This window comes from Cyanistes caeruleus, chromosome 1, assembly GCF_971803275.1.
Source record: "Cyanistes caeruleus chromosome 1, bCyaCae1.hap1.1, whole genome shotgun sequence".
NCBI classification, from domain to species: Eukaryota; Metazoa; Chordata; class Aves; order Passeriformes; family Paridae; genus Cyanistes; species Cyanistes caeruleus.
In genome coordinates, this window is record NC_141701.1 from 88,642,618 (window position 1) to 88,668,185 (window position 25,568).

At 41.3% G+C, this 25,568-nt stretch overlaps 1 protein-coding gene across 2 annotated transcripts in view; it reads right to left on the reverse strand.

The window, feature by feature from the left end:
* ELOVL2 (ELOVL fatty acid elongase 2) overlaps nucleotides 1-19,450 on the reverse strand; it is a 49,067-nt gene extending 29,617 nt beyond the window's left edge. Inside the window, exon 1 of one of the 2 annotated variants that reach the window (XM_086901866.1) lies at nucleotides 19,361-19,450. Coding sequence is in view for 1 of the 2 variants with exons in the window: in XM_086901855.1 (XP_086757981.1) it covers nucleotides 18,964-18,966 (3 nt within the window). In the remaining variant the exon portion in view is untranslated. Of the gene's footprint in view, nucleotides 1-18,963; nucleotides 19,224-19,360 lie in introns of those variants that run through there. The other variant, XM_086901855.1, reaches the window with a different exon arrangement.
* Nucleotides 19,451-25,568: the final 6,118 nt, after the last annotated feature.

The following is a 25,568-nucleotide window of genomic DNA, read 5'->3' on the forward strand; positions in this document are numbered from 1 at the left end:
CTCCCTCAAAGGCATATAATTTGGTGTGACAGAAGTGACTGAGGCCAAGGGAAGTGAGGGAAGTCCTGCCAGTGGTCTGGGTCTGGAAAGGTGCCCATGTAATAGTGGACAATGTTTGGTAATGCTCCTGCTTTGCAGAAAATAGTGAAGAATAGCTATGAAAAGAACTAAGTGTGAACTACTCCATCTAAATATTTAAGTAATTCTTTTAGAATTCCGAGAAAAGAGAGAGCTGTACCTTTGTTTTGGAAATGCAAGCTGTGTAATACATTTTAATGTAATGTAAAAATCTCTGAAAAATACCATATGGTGGAAAAAAACAAAAGGCTCTTCCAGCTTTAGCATAGAAAATAAAAAATGAATGGTCTTTATATGTTTCTTTTCTCTTCCTATTTCTTTTAAAGGCTTTCACATTAAACTGTATGCACTCCAGGAAAGAAAGATGTTACTGCAGTCAGTAAATAATTTAAAAAACTTTACGAGTATCTTTGAATGTAGCATAGAATAGCACTGTCTGTGTTTGAGAAACACACAGTATTCCTAAAAGGTCTTACTGCGAGCCGTGTCTGGTCTGAAAAATTTTATTTGATTTTCAGTGGTTTTCAACCGGGTCATATTTTACTCCCATTAATTTTTCATACTGTGCAATATGTGATTCATTCCACTGCTAAAGCTTGCATGAATATGTGCAAGTGTCTGGACATTTTCCCAGGTGATATTACCAAATTCAGCACTTTTTGTGACAGTTTTTTTGCAGCTGAGGGTTATTTTTTGCATGTATTCAGAAATGACTGACTGCAGGTTAGCAGCCTAGGTGAGGCTGGGAGCTTGCAGGTCTGCCTGTTTCTGACAAAGCAAACTGGTGGGGGAACTGATGCATCAAATAGGTTGGTTTTCTCTGGAGGGAGTTGAGAACAGCTATTTGAACAGGAATTACAGCCAGAAGGTTCTGAACATCTTCTCATGTGCTGAATTAGTAACCAAAGAGAGAGCTGAGCTGATGATGGTGTTACTGAGGATGTAAAGATATGGGAAAGGTAGCTGCAAAGGGAAGGCAGCTGCAAAAGGAAGGCAGGCTTGCAGGTTTTCCCTGAGTAGCTGCTCAGGTTACACTGCCTGGAAGAAAATGCAGTTTTCAGGGGACTCCTCAATAAGAAGACTGGATAGCCATTTTTGATACGAAAAATGAATGGATGTGAAGCTTGATAAGCATGGAAAGACACATTTGAATGTAGCCAGAGGTTTCATCTGGCATTTGAGCTGTCTAGGTGGCTTGACTTCAGATCCTCTTAGTTTATTGCTACCCAGAGAAATTTTACCACAGGGCTTAGCAATGCCTGAAGGGAAGCAGGAGGCTGCCATTAGTATTGGCATCAAATCTGAAGCAAAAAATTTGACTGCCTGAATTACCAGGAGCATGCTATAAGATGCTCCTTACACCAGCAAACTGAATTTGATTTCATCTTCAATTTTAGTTCTGTGTTCTCTCTACTCAAACAGATCTTTCAAGAAAGAGTTGAATCATCCAAGATGTCTGGGGTGTAGTGTTGCAGTGTGTGCTGCTGAGGTGTCTCGATGAGCTCTGTGGTCCCAAGGGAGATGCATAAGCTCCATATTCAAGGCACAAGACCTGCACTGTGCAGATGGATGGGCTTGGAGAGGGTACAGGAGCTCCCTTTCTGGAGGGTGGTAGGGAAGCTGTAGTGCTTCCCTCTGAGTTGCCAGTGGCTGTTTCTGGAGCTGGGTATCTAAACAAGTATTTCCCCTTGCAAACACAGCCAAGATAAGAAAGAAAGTACCTGGATACATGCAGCAGCCAGCATGCCAGGTGTGCCTGTGATAGCAGTGCTCACACCTGCTCTCTGTTTAATCTGTCAATGAACCTTCAGCTTGCATTCTAAATCTGCCCTGAGCCTCAGACTAGCAGTTAACTCTGGAATTTATTTTTCTGCAACTACAGATTTTGTCTCCCTATGGAAAATTTAAGTATGTGTCACAGCAGGGACTAGAATCCAGATGTTGAGATGAATTACTTCACTTCCAAATTTTCCCTTTTCTTTGATGGTGGTGATGGCTGACTACCCTCAAAAAATCAGGGGAATGTGCAGCCCAAACAGTTAAGAAAGTCATAAAAAGATGTCAGGTATGAGTTCAAGTTAGGTAGATAAGTAATTTGACCTTAAAGATCATTTAGCTCCAACCCTCCTACCACGGACAGGGACCTTCCACTAGATCAGGCTGCTCAAAAAAGAAATCATTCCTCTTGTTAATACGTCTCTGCTCTTTGGGGAGTTAGAAACTGATCTTTTGAAAATGTGCACCTAAACCAAGTTTCTGTGCAGATTCCATGTGTCTCTGGTGAATAAGGTCACCTTTATGCAGTTCCATTTTTGCCAATGATACTTTTTGTGGGTGTTTTCACACCCAAAACAGACCAGAACATTAGGAATAGGAACTGTGGACCCAGAAAATTGGACCCTGTCATTGCCCACGGGAGAAGAAACAGCAGGGTCAAACCAACAGCTCCCACAGGCAGATAGAAACTACCACATTAAAGAGTAAGGCCAGAAGGGACTTGGCACACACCTCCCCTGACTTAATTCCCATTTTCTGCTAAAGCAGCTGGTGGCAGAAAGCCAGCCCCATCCCTCTGTTCCTCTGGTATCTTTCCTTCTGGTGAAAGGGAAGCAGATGACTTTGCAGCTTGAAGGTTGAGAAACTTCCACACTTTCCTCTGTGGAGCGTGAGTTTGGGTGGCCCCCAGATGAGTCAGAGCACATGGCTCTCTTAACAAGCCCTCCTTAGGCGTCTTGTGGCTCCCTGAGTATTACTCACAGAGACCTTTAAGAGAAGCAGTGGCCTACTAAAGGCAGAGCCTTTGCCTTGCTGCCCATGCGGCACTCGTGAGTACAAATTGTGGGTACAAGTGCTTCCTTCCACCCTGAGGAAGCAGATCCCGTTGAGCTTGCTCATTGCCCCCAAAACAGCAAACACGCTCTGCTTCAGTCTCTGAGCTCCAGGCCAGGCTTCAGCTGGTCACCTCAGAATGTCAGAGTCACCCAAGGAGACCTGCTATGCTTGGCCTTTCCCAAAACACGCCTGCACCCCGTCTTGTTCATGGCTGTAACCACAGCGCAGATGCACACCCCACACCAGCTATAATCCCTCTCATCTACAGCTGCAATATACACCTTCACTGCTGCATTTTTTCTTGTCTTTTTACAGGTGTGAATCTATAGACAGCCCTTCCTGCTGCTGCTTGTTTGAAACAACAGCTAAGGGATTGGTAAAACTATCACACACTTAAGGGAAAATGCAATGGATGATAACCCAATGCAATGGAAGGAAAAATAATTCAATTTACTTTTGTGTCTTCTAACACTCACCTTTCTAAAAAAATGTCATACAAAATGAAGATCAGACTGTAAAAGCTTTGCGTTTGTGCTTTCATTCTCTCTTCCTAGCTAACAAAAAATACCCTGCTTTCTATTTTTAGCTTGTTCCTCCAAAAGACTGGGTTTTAACTTGTCTGAGGTATCACAAAGAGAGCTCTTATGGCTCTCTGAAAATGCCAGATTTTAGCTGTAGTGAAGTAGAAGGACGGAATTTGTCTGTCTTGTACTGACAAATTTATAACATTTAATATTTATAACAATGCATGATGAAAGCCCAAAGCCCAGCATGTATTTCTTTAGTGCCATCACATTTGAGAAGTGAGTTGTGCAACACTTTACTTGCTGTAAAACTCCTGAAAATTGATTGCCTGGCTCTGGGGACTGCTGCCCAAAGCAGGCACTTTACAAACACCTCAGTTCTGTTTGACAGCTCTGTACAACCAGGAGATGCTGGAGGAACAGTTCTCTCTCAAGCCTGATCAGTTGTGGGTTGATGGTTGGTGACTCACACTGGAAATGAGAGTTTGAGCTGTTTTCAGCTGGGGAGCCAACATACTCCAGACTTTTAACTTCTGATAAAAGCACACTAATATTTAGCTTCCTCCTGCTTTGGGATTTTAAATTTTGTTTAACAAGAGGTCTATTATCACTTGGTTTTGTAGTCCTTCTCAGTGCTACACCTGCTCATCCCAGACATGGGAATAAGGATGGAGGAATAGGCACTTTATGGTTTCTGTCAGGATTCAAGTCAGCTTAAAACACCATTAATACCACAGGTGAGAAAGCACTAAGAGGCAGAAGAATTTTAGTGAAAACACTGTAAGTATGTGAGCTATTTCAGACATCAGTCTTGTTTCTGGACTATGCAACCTGCTGGGAGTCACAGAAAATATTAACTACTCATACAAAATGAGGCAAGACTTGTTTTACCACTCACGCTACTGTCAGATCAGTTATTGTGAGAGAAATTCCTTTCACAAAATTAATCAAGCTTTTTTTTTTTTTTTTTTTAAAGTACAAGGAAAAGGAATTTCTTGAATGACTGATTGCATGATTTCCCTTCTACAATTTCCAAACTTTTTTTTTCTCTCTGTTCTTTGTGAACACTCTAAGTGGTCACTAAAATAATGCAAGCCAATTTCAGCTCTTAAAATAGATCTTATATGGCCTTAAAAGAAGAGTAAAAAGAAAGAATTGCTGCTGTGGCCCAATTTGCAGTATCTGTCAGTCATGTACGCTCCTGAGAACCGTATCTTTATAATCCATCCTCTTGCTTGTTATCAGAATTTCAAAATGAAACTGTCACCAAAGCAGATCAGTGCAATCCTTTTAAAAGTAATCCTGCTCAATTCTACCTGCTACACAGGGGAACATCAGCTTAACTTGTAATTAAAGAAGATTTCTCTAGGGAGACCTCAGATGTGGCCTGCCAGCTCCCAAGAAAATGGTAGCAATTATTGACCTCATTTTCCTTTGCTCTAACAATCAGATTTAAAATGACAGAATGACCTGAGCTGGACCATAATTCCTGTCTGCGATGATGTGACAAGAATGTATTGGTTGTGAGGGAATAAACAAAAAGGCAATGAGTTAAAAATGAGAGTAGACAAAAATTCTGCCTCCTTCTAACAGCCTGAGTGAATACATCACTTTCTCAAGCAAAGCAACAATCCTTGGGAACAAGTTCTGGCGTGAATAACAGAAAGTTTCCTTTGGAGCAGGCAGGTCTTAAATTTACAAGGAAAGAACCCCAATGATTTTTTTTTAGAAAGAAGTTAATTCTGTTTTGGCTGCTTTCTTAATTGTCTGCTCATCTCTTGTTGACTTTCCAAGGCATTGGGAAGACAGATCAGTGTCAAAATTAATTTTACATCAGCAACACGAAAGCCTGCAGCTTAACTTACCTGCTCCCAAACAGCTAGGCTTGGTAAAGGATACACACCAAACTGTGTATGAAGAACCAGTAAACAATTTGTCCTTATAAAAGTGGAAGACAGCCAGCTGCACTTTGAGAAGCACAGGAAAATAATTCTACCAAAACAAAGGAGGCAATGATCCATTTAAGGCTTTGGATTTGCCAGACTATTTAGTTTTGGAATAGAATATTCCCCAAATATATACTGGGTGTAGAGTGTTTGCCCAAAATTTGCCACATGTGCTACTACATGGTTTTTGCAGCAAATATTTTGCATCCTACATTTAGACCCATACAATAAGTAAACAAAAAGGGCACAGGGAGCAAATGAAATGGTAGGGGAGAATTACAACAACAAGTTTACACGGCAGCTCAGTTTTCTCAGTATGCCATATCTTGATAAGTTTGTTTTCCTCACTATTTGCAGACAGATTTTGTTGCTGCTGAGAAGCTGATTTCCTAAGTTAGTATAATGCATGCAGGACTTTATTTTGTGCTTGGCATACACAATTGGTCGTTCTTTCTGGAGAAAGAAACAGGCACAAGCTGACAACATATCCTTTCTAGTACTGTGAAAATCTCTTCATTTTCTGCGGCAACAAACTTCACTATCTAAGACAAATAGGAGATCTTAAGCCTCTGCACACAATCTCATGTCCTGTTGGACAAAGAACCTTACAAAAAAACCCAAACTAAAACAAACCCCCCCCGAAAAATCCAAAAGCAAGAGCTCTGGTTTTCCCACAATCCTGGCAATGCAGGAGGACAAAGGGCACTCTATGCCAAAGAAGTAGGTTTCTTGGTTGCCGTCCCAGATGTCTGCAACTGTGTCCCCACGGCAGGGATTAATGTGCAAGGGACTGCCTGCCTCTCCTGATACAGGCAGGGCGATCAAAAAGGATTTTATAAAATGTGTTGCCTGTCTGGGGCTTTCCCCCAGTGAACAGTTTTGCTTGAGTTTCTTAAACAGCTTGTACCTTGGGGGGTCCTTGGCTGCTGGCAGGGGAGAACAGGCAGGAGTATTTGTAAATCTGTGTGGGTAGCATTTCTAGTTCCTCTGGGCACACTTAAAAGTAGGGCTGTGTGTTTTTCTCTTTAAAAGACAAGAAATTAAATAAAGTACTAAAATGTAAACATATAAAAATTAAATAAAATACTAGGGTGCTTTTTATATTTTGTAATCTTTGATGGGCAATTGTCAGCAGCCCTTCAGAAAACTGTAAGTCAAAAACTCAACTTGTAAAATATCAACCAAATAATTACTTAATTCTGACTTTTTCCTGAAGTTTTAATTCCCTTTATAGACACACTTCACACTTTTGCTAAGGACAAGAGTGGTAGAAGATTGAATACAGCCTGTGAAGCATGTAAAAAAAAAAAAAAAAAAAAGAAAACTATGAGAGATGTTGGGAAAACTGACAGCTCCCTACATACAAGTAATTAACACTTTTTTCAAACCAGTAACAAAGTCTCATAGTCAGGATGTATGAAGTCGAATGCACTTCTAACATACAAAATGCTACAGGTGCTGTCTGTAAAAATATGAATGAAATGCAGCAGATTTTGTTTGCATCACTTAACCATGTACAGTACACATAGTCAATTTCTTATGAATTTGTGAAATTCACTCCTATTAATTTCATATGCCTGAATTACTTTAAAGTTGCCATAGATATAGAATGTGTACAGAAGCCCGTATTAAATATAAAAGGTTCCATGAGTAAATAGAAAATTGCATCATAGGGTACTTCATTCTTTCAGAAACAAATAATGGCCCTGAAAACATTTTCATCCTCATGAGTAAAAGAGTCTCCAGTTGATGCAATTATTTAACTGCCCTGAGCTCCTTATAAACATGCAGAAAAACTAAGTCAGAGCTAAACATCTGTGGCATTTTAAGTACCATGAAAGCCACTGTGCTGGCTGGAGAGTTGGACTGCCACGCACTGGCTTCTCAGCTTTGCTTCCCCTGGGCTGGGAATGACACCACAGAGCTGCTGGCAGTGCTGGTTCTACAGCTGTTACCTATTTCAGATAAAGGGATTGGTCAATTGAAACTATCTAAACTGGAGCTCTTAAAATACACTGTACCAAGTTCATGTGAGCTGTGCAGGACCTGCTGCAAAGGAATGGTGCTGTGTGCCTGGGAGCTGGCACAGCTAGAACAGGAGCAGAGAGGTGTTCATATCTTTGGCTAGCTTGTGGTGACTTCTTTAGTATAGATCCCCTGAATCAAACCCCCTCTACCCTGCATTTCTACTGAACTTAGCTGCCAAGCTCTTGTTTCCATAATTTTATACAATCTAGTAGTCATACTTTCAAGCTTTGCACTGTAACAGTAAAACTAGAATTATATAAAATAAATACTTCTAAATTAAGATTTTTACTGACCTCTGTAAATTCAGAAAGCTCAGAAAGGAACAAAGTCGGATTAAAACCCACAAATATCTATAATATTGATGAATATTATATATAATAATATTATCTATACATACCTCTAATAATGTTTATGTGTTTGTTTTTTTCCCCCAAACCCCCTACTGAGTCTCTTATTTATACATTAAATCTACTAAGATGAATTCTGCCCAGCTGTTTTTCCTTTGTGGAAAATTGCACCTATAAATACTTAGTCAAACTAGGCTAAGTACCTGCCCAAAGGCAAAATCTACCCTGATGCATACTCTGTCTAACCTGCTCAAGTCATTGAATTATACAAGGACATTAAACATGAATTCCCATCCCCTAGCCCCTGTAAGAAGCAGGAGATTTATGAGATTTATAATTGTTCATAGCACAATTATAACCCAACACATTATGGGCAAGTGCCATGCTGGCTGCTGGAGAGATCAGCAGAGTTCCACACGGATATAACAGTCCCCTGGGCCAGACTCACCGGACCCACTGCTAGGAGTGGAGCCCTTGAACCATAATTTCTCTTCAAAAACAGGGACTGCAGGACTCTGGCAAGATAACTAAGTTTGAGGTATGTGTATGCATGTTTTCTATCTGTTGCTCTCCATGCAGGGACTGGTAACATAGATCATGCTGTATCCTGCTTCAGCCACATCCTCAAAAGTAACAGCAGCTTAAAAGAACTCAGCTGTTCTTGTTCTTACTGGTGGAGGAGATCTGGGTGTGTTCCTTTGCCCACTAGAGAAATGGTTTTTCTTAGTTTGCACTCATTTGCTGTGCCATTTCTTGTAGTTTGTGCCCAAATGGATAGAACCTTTCCTGAGCTATTTATAGTGATGTAAGTTGGAAAAGGGGAAGGAAAAGAATGGAGGAGGGGAGGTGTTTGTAGCATGCTGCTGAGGATTAGAGAGTTCACATCCCAGCTTCTAAGGTTTCAGCCTTAATCTTCCAACACATGCAAAGCCTTTCAATTTCACTTTGAGGTCATTACCCATGTACAAAACTGTCTGTGTGACAAATGCAGGCGCAAAACTCGCTACAGGAAGCTTTTCAATTGGGAGCATAAATTGTTCTGGAAAAGAAGCATGAAGTTTTAGGTAAAAAATATCTACTTCTAAAATCTGTGTGTTAAATTTTAAATCAAGTGGATTTCAAGCTTGTGAGTTGTAATAGACATTTATCTTCTAATTTATCATTTGATGCTAAATACCATTTACCCATAACTGCTGATTGAAAGAAAAAAAAACAAACAAACCCACGAAAAATTCTAAAATAAGTCACACTATCTAATAATATGTAAAGAAAACGTGACTAGAAAACATCCAGTACTTCAGTGGGTATTGCTGGTCCTGCAATACATCTTGTGCCTTTGTGATTATGTCCAGTATTAGAAGATCGGCTTTCTTGGTGGAGGCTTTTCACACAGCTAGCTTTCTTCAGCATTCAGGAAGATCATCTGACAGGATCAGCCTAAGCTGACCTGTAAAGTCAAGCACCAGTGAAGCTGGGAATTTCCATATGACATAACAGCTCCATGAGAGCGCTGCACCGCAGTGGCTGTCACGCCCATCCAGAACAAACACATTGCTTCTCAGAAGAAACAGACATTACAAAGATAGACATGGTTTGGAAAAAAATTGGTTCCCTTGATAGTTAAACAGTGATGAGGTGCAGTGCTGCTCTGTAGTGGACAGATAGCAGGCAGGAGGAAAACAGAGCTGCTGGCAAGGTCAGATGGGAGTATCTGAGACCTGATATACATCACAGGCACTGATCAAGTACCGCTTTCCAGAAAATGAATATCCTCACCAGCTTAGGTTTCCAAGAAGGATAAGCATCACTTCTTACTTTGCATTATACGTGTGTTGTTAGGAATAACTATTTGAAGAGATGACAATTTCTTACAAGTAAACAAAGTAATTTCTTTACAAGTGAAGTTACAAAGTAACAATTTCTTACACGTAAATAAATATGCTTGTTTTACAGGCAAAGTCAGAAACAGCATTGATGTCACTTGCAGCTGATTTAAGTTTCAGTACAGATAACCTTAAAAACAGATAAAATGAGAACCTCCTGTACTTGAAAAAAAAACCTCAAAAATCCCCAACTACGGGAGAAAAACCAACAAGCAGACACAGAATAATTGTTTTCCAGTGAAATGCATTGTCTGAAGGAGTGGCAAAGGTAATAATGGTAAATCCAGTTATTTCATATCATACAGTACTAAGACATTTCAGGCAAAAAAGTAGCACTAAGAAGCTCTCCCCTAGAAAACCAACTATAGCAAAAAATATATACTTCTCTTCAAGTCTGTGCAATCCATAAATGTAGTGAGGGAGTAAATGCATGACAGCTGTGAGAGTTAGGTAAGCATGTAAAATAAAAGAATTCCACGTATCACTGAATTTAAAGAAGATCTACCTATTTAAATTATTTCTTTTATGAAGATTATAAGAAAGAAATCAAGAGGCGATGTCTGAAGATATCCTCTGGTACTTTCCCCAGCTAGGTATAAACACTGTGTTACTTGAGGGTTCTAATTGAAATCAAAAGCTTCCTTCATTCTGACTGTGCATATGTCTCTTTCCTAATTTAAACCCAGTTACCCGCAGCATGAACCTAAGGAGTTCATCAACCGTGTATTGATCAAAATACATCCTAAACTGGCTTATGGGGTCAAATGTATGATCATTTCAGGTAACAAATTCCCAAACCCTATCTAATGCTGGATTGATGAATGGAGTGTCATAGGTATTTAATCATCTCACTTTGCTTTCTACTTTGTTATTGAGTTCAGTGTCCTTAATTTACACTGACTCATTATTTGAATGCTATTGTAACAACCACCTTATTGCATGCAATGAAAGCCTCTGAGAATTAACACTTACACCAGTGTCTTATCAATGCTGTTCATATTTGGAGGTGGAACAGTGGGGGACACCTTCGTAAAAGAAGCAAGAACACACAAAACCCCAAATATGCAAAGACCAGGGGACTGGTATGGGTTTCTCATTTTCAGCTGATCAGGTTGTTCCTTATCCTATTGAGTGCTCAGGAGCTGCTGGGTTTATTAAGTGCTTGCAGTATGCCTGTCAAACTTCAGCAAGACCTGAGGTTTAACAAGCCAGAATAATGAAATGCTCACACTCTTTTAAACTCAGGAAAACACATCTGGGGGAAAAATGGGACAGTGCTGTCTTGTTTCCCTTTTACACCTGTCTTAATGATATTGCTCTCTGTCTTGGCTTTCAACTTTGTACCTTTCCATCAAAACACTTTCTGATCTGAATTCTGGCATCTCCCAAAGGTGTCTGGCAAAAAAGAAAACTACTTCCTGAATGATGACAAAGAAATTATTTTGTGAAAAAAAATATATCAAATGTAGTCCTGGAGAGAAATTTTAGTTATAACAGATTTGAAATAAAACTATGCCACTAATTTAGTAAATGTAAAATGGGGAAAAAATGGTTCTTTTTCTCCAGGGTAGGTTATGAGGGATATTTTTTTGTTTTTCTTGAAGTTATTGTAAGCAAAATAACTCTTATCTAGCCTCTTATCTTTCAAGGGTTTTTGCAGATACTATTAAAATGCAGGCTCACAAAGTCTACAGCAGTAAGGAAGAAATAGCTGCATTAAACCCAAAAGGTTTTCATTTCAGTTTTCACTGAAATGGAGGGGCATTTCTATTTTGCAGAGCAATAAAGCTAAATGCTACCTTTTCTGTTGCCTTGCAGAAATTGCCAGTTTTAAAGACAAGTATCAAATGTGTTTCACCACCAAGAAATCACAAGCAGTAGCTCAGCTTTCAAAGCAGAGCATAAAGATCCTGTGATGCTTTTGACACATATCAGAAAAATAAAAAAATCTTAGAGAGAATGTGCAACTAAATTTTTACCCGAAACCAGAGCCCTGGAAATTGAAAAGAATGCTATAAAATTAGAGATGTGATGTACTTAATTTTTCTTGTTCTGGGGAAGGACTGATTGAGCAGTAGTTTCTCATGGTTTTTAATCATCAAGCTGCCAGATAAAGCAAATAGCTCCATTATTTGAACAGGGAAAATTTCCAAGGGTGCTTTTAAGGGTGAATCCAGTTTCTTCTAACACATTTTTCAGTGGATGTACCTAATTTTTGGGAGATTTGGATTTCTTAGGTAACGCACATAAATAAGCAGTCTACTATTTGGAGAGTGATGATCACTGCTGGCTGGAAGACATCTCTCATTTCTGCTTTCAGTAGCAGCAAGAAGTGGGAAGAAGAAAGGAACCTATAAAGACTTTGCTAATCTGAACCAGTTTCTGATACGCTTGTTTTCTAAGTCTTTGATTTTTCTTTTTCCTCCATTAACTTGAAAATATGAAGGTTTTTCCTGGCTTCATGCATAGTCTTCTGTCAGTATCAAAAGATATGTCTTGGAAAGAAGTCAAGTCAAGGTAAGTGGGTACTCCTAGGTAGGGAGGGCTGATTATGAGATTAAAATACACAGAACAGCCCAGTGTAACAGCAAAGCAACACTGAGATGCTACTCTAGGACCACACATAATACTAACAGCTGAGAGGACAGATGCAGCTGGTTCTAAAAAAATATCCCTTTACATAGGATATTTTTCATATCACACAAGCATCTGAATTTGGGGAGGAGGACAATTTTGAGTATCCAGTCCTAATGCAAATTGTGTAAACCGCACAGTACATAAAGATACTTCAATAATAAATTGGCAAGCATATAAACATAAAAACAAACCTAATGTTTTTCCCCTCTGGAATTGCATGGGCTATTGACAGACTCTAAAAAAAAATTGCACCATGTGCACAATAAAACATGGTTCTGACACAAATACCAACTCCTACCAGATCAGAAGTTGCACAACCTCACAGCTAATCTTTTAAGCTCCAGCAGAAGTAACTTGGCTGGCTGCAGCCTGCAATTGGAGAGAAAGCGGGTATGGATAGTAATATTCAGAACTGCCTTACCAAGAGATGTGCCAATTCCCTGACAAGGAAATCACTCTCGAAAGAGTTTGCCAACCATTTATTCCTTGCCAAATTGAAGGCACTTTGCTTTTTGGAACAGTTTGGAACAGTTTTATCTATGCTTACAGAAAAATGCAAGAAAATGTATTGTTTCACTTTTAGTTGTATGTGAAAATGCAAGTGTAATATAAGGAAATAAGGAAACAGAAGCTGATGCCTGTTTTCCAAAGCGTCACTTGAGAACACAAAACAGCAATTAAAAAGGGAAATATCTTCTTCTGGTAACTGGTCCTTAACTTTTTTTTCTTCCTTGCATTTCTCCCTTAAATCCTTGAGGGCAAAACCCTGTATTTGAAATGCTAATTCATGTTTTGGACTTCAGTCATGTTTAAAGAAGACTGGGAAAGGAGAGGAAAGGAAATGACAGTTGATTTTCAAGCTTAACAAAGAAAAAAACAGAATTTGGAAGTGTCCTTATGTCTCCTCCTCCAAAACAATTCTAAATTTACCTCTTTTAAAACCCTAAATGAACCCTAATGAACTCCAAGGACACCTCTTCTTAAAATTGTATGAAAGCCACATAACAGAGTGCTGTCTGCTGGCACAGGATAAGAGAGTGCACAAGCTAATTAACTCCCTTTCTCAGTCAGCCCCAACAGTGGGTATCCTAGAGTTTAATCCACACATAACTGGAATTTTAAAGCCCAGACTCTTAAACCCATTACACCATGGAAACACCCAGACCGACACTTTGCTCAGAATAAAAATGTTAATGACTGTGCTGCATGGTAATGCCCTAATGATACAAAATGTCTGTAAACTGCATCAGTTATTGTCACATAGAGGAAATAACAACAGCTGCAGAATTTTTATCACGTGTGTAAGTCAATCCCCCTGTTAGGTTGCTGTACCACATTGTCTTCTTTGGCTAAAAAGTGTCATGAATGGTGACTACTGAGTAGCATCCTGTAGGAGGTTCTTAGAGAACTAGGGGAGGAATAGTTTGGTTGTGGCTCTTAATGCTTGGGTTTAGGATATTTATTTGAAACTTGGTCACTCTACTTCTAATTTCCATTTCTTGCTGTGTTTGGCTTTCAAATGATGACACAAAACATGAACTATTTCTTGCTTCATTTCCATATCTGTCCTTAGGGTGGAAAAAATCAAAATCTCTCCAAATGATGATGAAAATTATCTTAATTTTTTATTCTTTAATTAAATATCTTTGTATACAAATTTCTACCAGAGAGGGTTTGATTTCCTTCAGTATGGGGACCTGACCTTTACCACTTTATCACAGTCAGTTTTAACTGAGAAAAAGGAAATTCAGTGCAGTTTCAAAGTCATTACCTAGATGAACTCAATACTTAAAATTATCATTCTGTTGTTGTTAGACTGACATCGAGTCAGAGTACTTTCAGTATTAATGCCAATATAACATTGTCATGTCTTGAAGGTGTAAAGAACTCTAATTACCCTCTGAAATCTGAATTCAACTAGTCCTCAAAAATAAAAATTGGCTTTTGCTGTTAGTCAGGTAGATAAGAAGCCCCACAGAAGCTATAAATATTCACTTCATTTCATACTGTACTTGTCAGCTGTGCAGCAGTCCCGTGGGTAAAGATGCAGTCACTCAGGTATTGTGGCCCATGTATTTACATATGATCAGGCAAGCCATGGAGGGTGTATGCAAATAATGGATTTACAAGCTCCGCTGTTGCCAGGCGCTCACAGATTGGCTGACAAATTTGGTGTGCTCAGTCTGAAGTGTGGCATTTATAATGTGACAGAGCTGCATGTCCTGGGGTGTTACTTCTCTGTTATGGCTGGGAAATTCTCCTTGTACCTTTCCACCACTGCCTCATGGGGCAGGCTCATCCCAGCAGCTCGGGCTGGAACAACCAGGGGTACGCTTAATTCCATCCTCATAATTTCCCTCCCTTCTCCATTACCTTCTTTAATTACAAATCAGGCTGCACTTGTGACACAGTACTTTTCATTGAATACAGACTTCAGACTGTTTGTATGAGGCTCAATAATGCCTCAGCTTCTAAATCAGTTTTACAGGCAGTGTTTAACAAAACTCTCATACAGCATGGCATGAAAGCATCAGGGAGAATCATGATGTTATTATATTTATTTACACTTGAATTTTGCTTAGATCAGGGAATAAATTAGCCCTTTATATTTGCCTTACTTTGGAGTTTACTAATACCTAAAGAAAATACTATTGCAGGTTTTTTTCCCCAACTTTTGATTGAATCAGAGGTTCAAATTTACAGTGTTTGCATATGATTAACCTTTTTCTTCAATAAAATCAAGAGATGCTATAAAGTTATATGAGTGTAAAATTGAGTGCCTGATGAGCAAGAGGAGTGTGCTTTTTTTCCAAGTCAGACTGCTTGTAATGAAGATACAATGATCAGTCTCCAAGAATCAAAGGATCTTCCTAGAGATGAGAGGGATCAACACCAAGGGCAGCATGCAGGTTTTGCAAGCAGGCATCTGTAACTATGCAAATGAATTGGTGGACTCTTAATTCATTTCCTGGAAGGTTTTTTTCCTAATCAATTCCACCATGTGCAAAAGGCTTCAGTGTCTCTTCTTGCGTTTCTGTGCAAGTAGAGTCTATTGTTTCTGTTCTATATGCAGTTTATCAGCATGTTTTCTCATAGCTTATTAATTCTGTGTCAGCTGGCAAACCCCTGCCTTCATGCTCTGGTTCTGGATGGCAGGGCTGCTGCAGTTCATTCTGCTGGGGCTGGAGAGATCTTGTGGGTGCTGTAGCATTGGATGTTGTGTCATCAGGTATTCGTGCTGAGCTGATCTCTGCTGAAAAGCATTCTCTTCCAATCTGCATGTCACTGATCAGGGGCTAGAACATTGTCTTTGCAATACTCTTTCTCGTGCAGTATTCAGAGAAACTAACAAACGCCAATGGACAATGAGACAGGGGGTTATTTTGTTTACTATCAGCAAAGAAGAGACATTTTTCGCTCTCTCTAGGGCACTTTGTGTATGTTCTGCAATCGGTGCATGCCCACACCGAGGTCCATATGCTGATATGGTGGCCTTGATGCTTATGAATGCTTAGAAGAGTTAGGTGTCTTTCTGTGTTGACTTCAGATTACAGGGGTATCAAAGCCTCTGGAGGAAATGAAAACCATATTCTAGCTTCTGTCTCTCCCTCTGCCACTGGGTACTTGAAGAGGTATAGATACTGGCACCTATTAAATACAGTCCTCATGTTTATGCTTACCTTAGTGCTACCTAGTCTGTTTGTAAGCATAAGCTGCCATGACTGCAATGTTATACACCCTCTTATTCCATAAAAGTGGGATTTGACCCCATGGAAAATACACTGACAAATCAAAACGTGTAATCGGTTTAAAGTTCAAGGGTGCAGCCAAATCCTGAGCCAGTGTAATTTGACCTAGATTCACTGAAGCAAGGAGAGCTGCAGTGAACTACATAAACAGAAGAACCAAGCCAACTGTGGTTGCTCTCATACGGTGAGGATGATGAGGAAATACTTAATGGTTTATGATGGCAGTGGTTTGCTGCTTCAGCAAAATGCAATTTCAAAACAAATAAACAAAAAAGTTTTCTTATGCAACTTTCTACAAATATTAGTGATTGTTGAACACCCAGGATGCTGAAAAAACTCTCAGTTGAGTTTAAAGGACACTAGCAACCTACACCTGCTTATCTCTATTTCTATACTAGAAAAGGGAACGCTTAGTCAATGTTCCCACCGCTTGGGCCAAAAATCTGTTTGTCCTACATTTGCTCCAAATACCTTTGGTAGTATACTCCAATGTCCCCATGACCCCGTGCCCCCAAAGCTCCAGGTCTGTCTAGAAATCGATGTGCTGTAACTTTTAACCTGCATTATCATCATTGCAACAGCTTTCATCAATAGCTCAGGTTTTTGTTTCAGTAGCTATTATTCCAAGGACACCCTTTCTGACTTTTGGAGCCAAAGTAACCTTCAGCCTTTATACCACTTCAAGGACTTTCTCAGACTGGCAATTCTTTCTTCATAATGCCTTTATCTATGAGTAACAAAGCTTGAGAAATGTCAAAAACTTTTGAACACTAAGATTTCTGGATATACAAAAGACCAAAATTTACTAATCCAAGACCATGTGTAGCTCTGAATGGCAAGTTCTGGTTATTGCTTCCAGCCATTTCAAGAAAAATGTCAAGGTTAATTGAACAGCTCTAGGAACCAGAAAGAACAGGTGAAGGGTAGGTCTCAGCTATAATTTCCACTGGTATGAGGTGGTCAATGCCTATGTTACCAACTAATTCTTCCTTGATTTACACTAGTATAACTGACTTCATCTCAGTCCTGGAAGGAATCAAAATGAAACATTTTAACTAGTTCAGGATGTTTTACCTTTCTTTGCAGCTGCCTCAGTACTCCTAAGCACCTGGATATTACCTGAACCAATTACTGATAAATAATGCACATTACTTTCTGCAACACCAGGTATCTTTGTAACCTTCGTCCTCTGTCACAAGAAAGATGTTATCAATGGCTGGTATTAACTTAAGCTTTGTGCAGCTATGGTAATTTAGCCATAGCTTTTGTGTTTATATTCCAAATTGATAGGAAACAGGAATTCAATTATGTCACTCTAAGGGGGCTTAGGCAGCATAAACTACTTTACCATTTTACATCTTTTCACTAGGGTCTTCTCACATCTATCATTCCAAAGCTGAGTTGGTGGCAAATAGAATACATAGGAGAAACAGATTCAGACTGACAGCAGGTGGATATGTGACTTTTAGAAAGAAGAAGTTAATTCATAGAATGACTATTTGAATATTATTCATCTCTGGATTTATGGGGGGAGGAAGGGTCTAAACGGATTTTTGTTCAAGGAAGGCAGAATTTACTATACATGGTGCAAAGACTTTTTTTGGGGGAAAAAAGTATTTTTGTTAAATCCTATAAAAAGAAAACTAGGCTCTGTTGTTAGTAGTGTCTCAAGCTTCTGATACAGCAAGCTTTGCCAAATTATTCATCTCAATGTGCTTCAAAATTTAAGGCTGCAAAATACTTCTTTGATACTGTCCTACTTTGTAAGGTCAGCAGTACACTTAATGCATTGCTGTTTATAAACAGGATGAGCCCCTTTGGGAAAGTTACTATGACTGCAAAGACACAATGTGCTACGGGGAACCGGCATTGCTCACTAAATAGGTGACTTTATTGTTCCACTTTAACTCTTCTAAATGCTGATCTGGAATCTAAAACTCCATTGTTCATTCATTACATGGAAAAAAAAAAAAAAAAAAAAAAAAAAAGTGTTCCACTACAGATTGCATGGCTAAAGGAAGAGCTTCTGTTAAGATAGCAAATTAACAGGAATAATCGGTTTATGTAACACGCTCAAACGCACCTCGGAGTAGAGCAGAATGCACCTGCTCGGACCGGGGCAGGGCGCAGGGGGGGATGGATGCCCAGGGGCTGCGCATCTCTTACTCCCTCTCTCCATCCCTCCCTCCACCCAGGACCGCGTTCCTCCACGTGCCTGTCCCCGCTCGCCGCCCGGCTCCCTCTCCCCCATCCTTCCTCCCCCGCTCCCTGAGGTCCGTCTGTCCCTCCCTCCTTCCCCACGATGTCCAAGCTCAGCCGCTGGACCCGACCCGCTCGGGCTGTTCTGGTGCCTCGCGTGGGGGCTGGGGGCATCTGAGGCCATTCCCCGCCTTCCCCCCCGAACAATCACGTCCCGAATGTGGCCCGTGGGAGCGGGAGCAGCGGCGAGGGAGGAGGGAGGGAGGGCAGCGGGGGCTCTCGGCCGGCCCCGGAGCAGCGGGGGGCAGGGAGCAGAGGGGCAGCGGCGGCCGGAGGCGGGCGGCCCCGGGAGGGTGTGTGCGGGCAGGGCATGCGGGCAGGGCATGCGGGCAGGGGATGCGGGCAGGGGATGCGGGCAGGGGATGCGGGCAGGGGATGAGGGCAGGGGATGAGGGCAGGGCATGCGGGCAGGGGATGCGGGCAGGGCATGCGGGCAGGGGATGCGGGCAGGGGATGCGGGCAGGGCATGCGGGCAGGGGATGCGGGCAGGGGATGCGGGCAGGGGATGAGGGCAGGGGATGCGGGCAGGGCATGCGGGCAGGGCATGCGGGCAGGGGATGCGGGCAGGGCATGCGGGCAGGGGATGAGGGCAGGGGATGCGGGCAGGGGATGCGGGCAGGGGATGCGGGCAGGGGATGCGGGCAGGGGATGAGGGCAGGAGATGCGGGAGGGACGCTCACCATGGCGGCGGCGAGGCGCTGTCCAGGGTATCGCCGGGCTCGGCGCGGCTCTGCAGGCGCGGCCCCCGAGCCCTCCCTATAAGGCACCGCCTCCTCCCGGCCCCGGCGAGGGCGGGCACGGGGCGGGGGGGACGGCCGGGGCTCCGCCGAGGGAGGGCAGAGCAAAGAGGAGGGATGGGGAGGCGGTGGGGAGCGGTGTCTGAGCAGGGGGAGCGGCTGTGCTGTGCTGTTCCATCACCCACCCAGCTGCCACGGCAGATGGTGGCCGTTTGCCTTTGTTGGAATCTACCCTGTCGGGAAGATTCCATTCACTGTTCGGGCCGCTCTGGGAGCAGACAGGGTCAATGAATATGTTGCATTCAACTTGGGTTTGGTCTACAAGCTGAACTCCTCTGACCTGAAGCCCTGAATCCTCCACACGATGTGCCAAAGTGAGATCCACCGCCTAATGGTTACTGGTTGGGCTCAATTATCTCAGAGGTCTTTGCCAGTCTAAATGATTCTATGATTCCAAATGTTGGCATCTCCCAGGAGATCTGTCGGTTAGGGAGGGATTGATGAGCAAATGTTTAGGCTGGCTAGAAAGGAAACAAAAAAAATCACACAGAACAGGAGCTACTGATCCCATCACAACTCGGCCACTGATGCACAGCAGAAAAAGAGTCAGGGATAGAAGCGGCTTTATGATTAGAGTAACAAGCACAGAATCTCACACCTTCAAAACTCATTTTTGTGTGCTAACAAAGTCTTACAGCTTTATTTAATATTTATTTAAACTGCCAAAGTTGGTTGAAAGTTTCCTGCTTCTTTATCCCTGCTTTTAATAAAGAAATATTTGGCATGTGAAATCAAAATAATATTTCTTAAAAACTATTAGTATTTTTCATTTTTATTTTATTTTCTACAGGAAAACTTGTCAAGAAATTACATATCCATACATGCACTTCCATGGCTGTCTTCTCACTTCTGTGTTCATAGTTTGGTCGACCAGAGCCCAGAGATGTGTTTCCTTGTTTCAGTGGGACAAACAGTAGGAATAAGTTAAGGAGACTCAATAAGTTAAGGAGTGTGGTGAAGGACTGGTGTCATCTTCACAAGCTAAAGCGTACTTGATCTACAGACGTGCTGTATTTGTCCAGAATGTAGCACTGGTGTTCTGGACCTCGAGATTTCCCTCCCAATTGGCTCTTTGTCCATGTACTACTTCAGCCCTAGCTTTCTCTTGGGTCTAGACACAGAGGTCCACCAAAGGCAGTGAGGATGGCAATTTTTCCAGGGATGCTGCCTGGCCAGAAATGATACTCCCAGGAGACTCACATGAAAGCGTCTCATTATGTAACTTCTAACCCACTTTTACAAACACAAACTTGTTTGTTCAAGCTTCCAAATTCCATCATGTTAATCTACACTAACTCCCACAATTCCTGAGGTTGACCTGCCAGCTTTCCCCCTATTTCATCTTCTTTATAGGTTATTAATTTAATTCTTTGTGTGTCATTACAAACCACCTTGAAATACTGAGGAATACTTTTTCATACCTATTTTGTTTCCAGAGAAATTGTTCTCTAAACAGAAAATTTGCCTCTTTGTCCAAAAAACTCTGCAGAGCAAGTAGAGGTTTGGAAGCTGACTGACAGAGGAACATAGAAGTGACCCAGTGCATTGCAATGCTTTGGCTTCACAATTTTGATTCCAATTTCTTTATAGTCTAAAAAAATCTGGGTTAGTGTGTCAAGCCAAATCTAGACCTAAGTATATGGTAATACAAGGTATTTTTGTCTTTATTCTTGTTTTGCTTTGTCTAAAACAGAAAGGAAATATATATTCAAGTTTGGTAAAGATGTCACATTTCTAATTTCTTCAGTTCTTTGTTCCTGATACATTATATTCATACTAACTGATTTTTTTTTTCCTTAACTATTTCCTTCAATGGTAGCAACGTTCTTTTTTTATAAAAACAATAGTGTCTCCAGTGAAGAATCACTAGGATTCTGGTGGCATCTAAGAGAAGCTGTAATAGCATTATGGATATTTTTAACACCTATCTAATGACCTGAATTTGGAGATTTAAGGGCTGTGGCAGGATTTGGATTCGTATGTTTTGTGGGGAGAGTGATGCCATGCATTTAGTTGTATCCCAAGCAGCAATCACAGCAGACCTCTGCAGCCAGTTTTCAGTGATTGTTGAGCAGCATATTGTCCTGAGATAAAAGGCAGAAAAATAAATGGACATATGAACAAATAGGCTTGCTTAGTTCCAGCTGAAATTCCCTGAAAAAAAGCAGAGTAAGAAGTGGCAATTTAAACAGCACTGCATTCTGGGGCAATGCTGTTACACAACCACCACTGTTCAAAGTGCAATACCACGGGGAGTTAGCTTGAGGACTGCTGGTCCAGGGCTTGTTCTAGGTTGTACTTTATCACAAACTACCTAATTTACAGAATCACAGACTGGTTGAGGTGGGAAGGGACCTCTGGAGATCATCTGGTCCAATCAACCTGCTCAGGCAGGGTCTCCTGCAGCCAGCTGCCCAAAGTGGTGCCCAGTCAGGTTTTGGGTATCTCTGCATCTTAAGGAAAGCACCTTTGAGTTGCAATGACTTCAGAGTTGATAGGTCCCACTTGGCTTGTAGCTGAGTAGGAAACAGAGTGGACAAGGTACCACTGGTCACTCAACTACCACCAACACTCAGCTCCCACTAAGTTTCAATCAGCAGGAGAAAGTTTTAGTTCAGGAAAGTCTTTCTGTCTGCCATTACCATGTCACCTAGTAGCAGTCACTGCTCTTGACCATGACCTCTTCCAAAGTTTGGAATTTAAACTCAGGACTTGCCTGTTTCACAAAATTGTCCTGTCAGCAGCATCTATCTAACTCACTGGCAAAATGTCTCTTCTGTCTCTGAGCATCTAGCTCAGATGAAAGAGGATATATTTCTTCTGTTATCCATTCTTTTTCTAATTTTTTTGGCACGGGACAATGGTTATGTGCCTGCAGATTTTGATTTTGCTAGTGACACCATGGGGAGTTACAAAGTCAGTGTGGCAGAATTTTATAGAATCACAGAATGGTTTGAGCTGGAAGGGACCTTAAAGACCATCTAGTTCCAAGCTCTCTGTCATAAACAGGGGCACCTTACTTTAGATCAGTTTGCTCAAGGCCCCATCCAACCTGGCCTTGGCCTCTGCCAGGGGTTGGGCATCCACAGCTACTTTGGGAAACCTGCTTTCAGTTCCTCACCACCCTCACAGTAAAAAATTTATTCTGAATATCTAACCTAAATTTCTCCTCTTTCATTTAACTTTTGTTAATTTTCATTAATTTTATTAAGTCAGAACTGTCAGTAATAAAACTGCATGGAATCAAATCTGAGTAATCAGGCTGAAGTGAAAATTTGGGAGTTTATTCCCTTGTTTTTCTCTGGTATGGTCATTTCTTTCTAAATGTTATTTTCAGCTTTGAAACTAAACTGGTGTGATATGTCTGTAAAGCTAAAGCTTGTGTTAAATTGCCAGCTGCAAGCAAGTAAAATGAAAACTAAGTAAAAATAAATTTATGCAGGCAGAAGCACTGAATCGAGCAATTGTGGAGCTCTGAAGTTTTTGTAGTAAATATTTTGTTTTAGCACCCTCTCTCGGATACAAACCAGCACTGCTGGTATTTACTCTTAAAAGGCTTGGCTAAAGCTGGAAAGCATTTGCAACAGGAACTCCTTGGCTGCCATCACAGATACAGCTTAGTTATATATTTTTGTATTCTATAAATTAACATAAGTAGAATTTTCTCATCCCTCTTTGGCTTATCATCTTCACACAAATAGTCTGTGCTGTTCACTTAAGTCAGCCAAGAACTGGGGAAAGTATGAGAGCTCAAAAAGCAAATCCTGAAGGTGAGTTGTTACAAAAGACTGTAGTTCTTTGCTGTCTGCATGTCTCTTGTGAGGAGTATTAATTTGTGCGGGTGTTGAATGCTGTGAATTGTGAATTGTGGATGAACCTGAATGTTCTCTCTTACAGCCACGAGTATTTGGTGTTAGGGTAGCTTGTGGAGGTCCCAGCTTGGGACCGTGGTCTTGCTATGTTGAGTCCTGCATCCAAGAGCTCAGGGTGTCATGAGGAACAGTGTAATGCAGAGGGAAAGAGGGGGAAGCTGTTTCTCTGTATTTCCACCTAGAGAAAGAGAAGTGTATTAATGCCAAAAGAAATGGGAAGGTCAACAAGTACATTCTGAAGAGCAGAAGGGGCTACAATTTGCACCTTCTCCATGAACTATACCTACCTGGCTGGCTTCTGGGGTACAACTGATAGGCAGTCAAGTTCCTATACATTATTTTGGCTCCAGTAATTGATATGGTTGCCAGTTATCTTCAGAGATACTGTATGTGCCAAGAGAAGGATTAAAAAATTAGGACACTGTAGAGCAAAAACCACCTGGATTACTTTAACTTGCTCTTCCTGCCCATATTAATTTTACTAAGCCTTATTTGCAATAGCTGTCGGCGAGGCTCCCACTTCATCAATGCAGGGTGCGCATGATAATAAACAAACAGGAGGCCATGAATGACGCAAGAATCTGGAAAAGGACAAAAAAACCCTCAAAAACCAAGTGGCTGAAATTCTTTTTCAGGACAATAAATGCCTTATGTAGAATAGTTTCTATGGTTTTTACATGTAAGTTTTTACAGCTAGTCAATGATGTAATTTTTCCTTCTGCTGTCTCCCCCTAGGTAACCAAGCGTGAGTTTGTTGAATTGCTGAGCACTTGCAGCAGTACCCGACAGCAGCAAAAGCTGTGCTACAAATAAAGGGAGGCATGATATTTTCCCCACAAGCCAGCTCAAGAGCAGGCCAGAAGGGGCAATCAAAAATCAGTTGATACTTCAAATGTGTCTGTCTGTCTCAGCCCTCTCCCAGGTGAAGGAAGAATAATAAGATCCCTCCCCTTGTCTTGCTATGCAAACACAAACAGTGGTTAACTGGCTGCTGTGAAATAACTGGTTGGTCTAGATGCATCAGCTCTCACACCCTGAAAATAGGATTTGTGCCCTCAGCATCTGCACCCCTCTTCCCTGCGCTAAAGAGTCTTTAGCTCTCTAATTCACAGCATTGTGGGGCCTTGCTGCTTTGAGGAAACGTGTCAAAAGCTGCTGCTGTGAGCCAGCCCATGGTTTGGTGCACTGCTGGACAGAGGCCCCCTGAGTGCCCCCTCACCAGTCTGGTGCTTCAGTCCTCTGCTGCCTGATGGCCTGAGCATCCTCTTTTCCATCCCCACAAAATATATCTCAGTGTGTCTGTGGTTGTACATGCTGAGAGAAGATGTGGGATAATTGATCAGTGTTGAGCATCACAGGAAAAAGTGTTCAATGTAGACTATCAATAGTATTCAGTGAGCATGTAACAAGAGGACAGCTAAAATGTCATAATGTCATGAGTGAGATTTTTCCATCCTCCTCAGGGAATGGATGAGCTATATTTCATTCTGTGACTCTGTGTCACACATAGACACTTAAGGAACTCGGTACACCAAGATTAGATTTACCAAGATTACATCAACCTTGCATCTGAACTTCAGTGAATAGAAAACCTGGTCACACATGTGTCCAACAGTAGTTCTGTTTTCTTTCGTGTGATTTAATGTGGTTTTGACAAAAAACAATATTCACATGGCAGCTCACCTATCCCAAGTGCATCATCATTGCTATTGTACAGATTTTGGCACATTAGAGCATGAAATGATACCTAGTAGGATAGAAGTGTATTTATTCATGTCATTTAACTTTCATCTGAAGAAAAGTCTTAGGTAAAATACACATAATATGTTTGGGTTTTTTCATTCAGATGGAGATCTGCATATAAATCTTAACTGACACAAAGTGGCTCAAAAGAAACGATTTATTTCATGCATTGGGAAATATAGAATAACAATGACTGTGCTGACCAAATGGCTGGAGGAGGAAGAGTTTATTCTTGTATCTCATGGCTTGGTTATGGCGTAACACTCACAATTACCTATAGATCTATCTCCTACTGAAGTGGCCCAGCCATTATGCCAGAAAGCCCCTTTTTATGTCTGTCCTGAGGACAATTTCAGTAGTTCATCCATACTGACATTTTCAGTCTCAGGCAAGAGATTAAAGTCTGGAGGTAGGAAGACTTATCCTTAGTGGAGCAGGACCAGGTTAGGGGACACTAAAACAAAACTGAAATAGCTTAAGTTCACAGGGCCTGAGAGGCTGTGTCCTCAGCTGCTGAGAGAGCTGGCTGATGTCACTGCAAGGCCACTCTCAACTAGCTTTGAAATACTGGAGACTGGATGAAACCAAGCATCTCTTCTGTCTACAAGAGGAGCAAGAAGGAAGGTCTGGAGAACTACAGGCCAGTGACCCTCATCTCAGTCCCTGGAAAAGTCATAGAGAAAATCCTCCTGGAATTCATGTGGCCTCTGAAACCATGAATGTCAAGGTAATTGTGACTAGTCAACACAGATTTATGGAAATTATGCCTAACTCACCTGATAGCCTTCAACAAGGTGACAAGACTGCTGAATGAACTAGAGAAAGGGACACCTAAATAAGTAAAATTAAGGTTTTCCAAACTGAATATACATT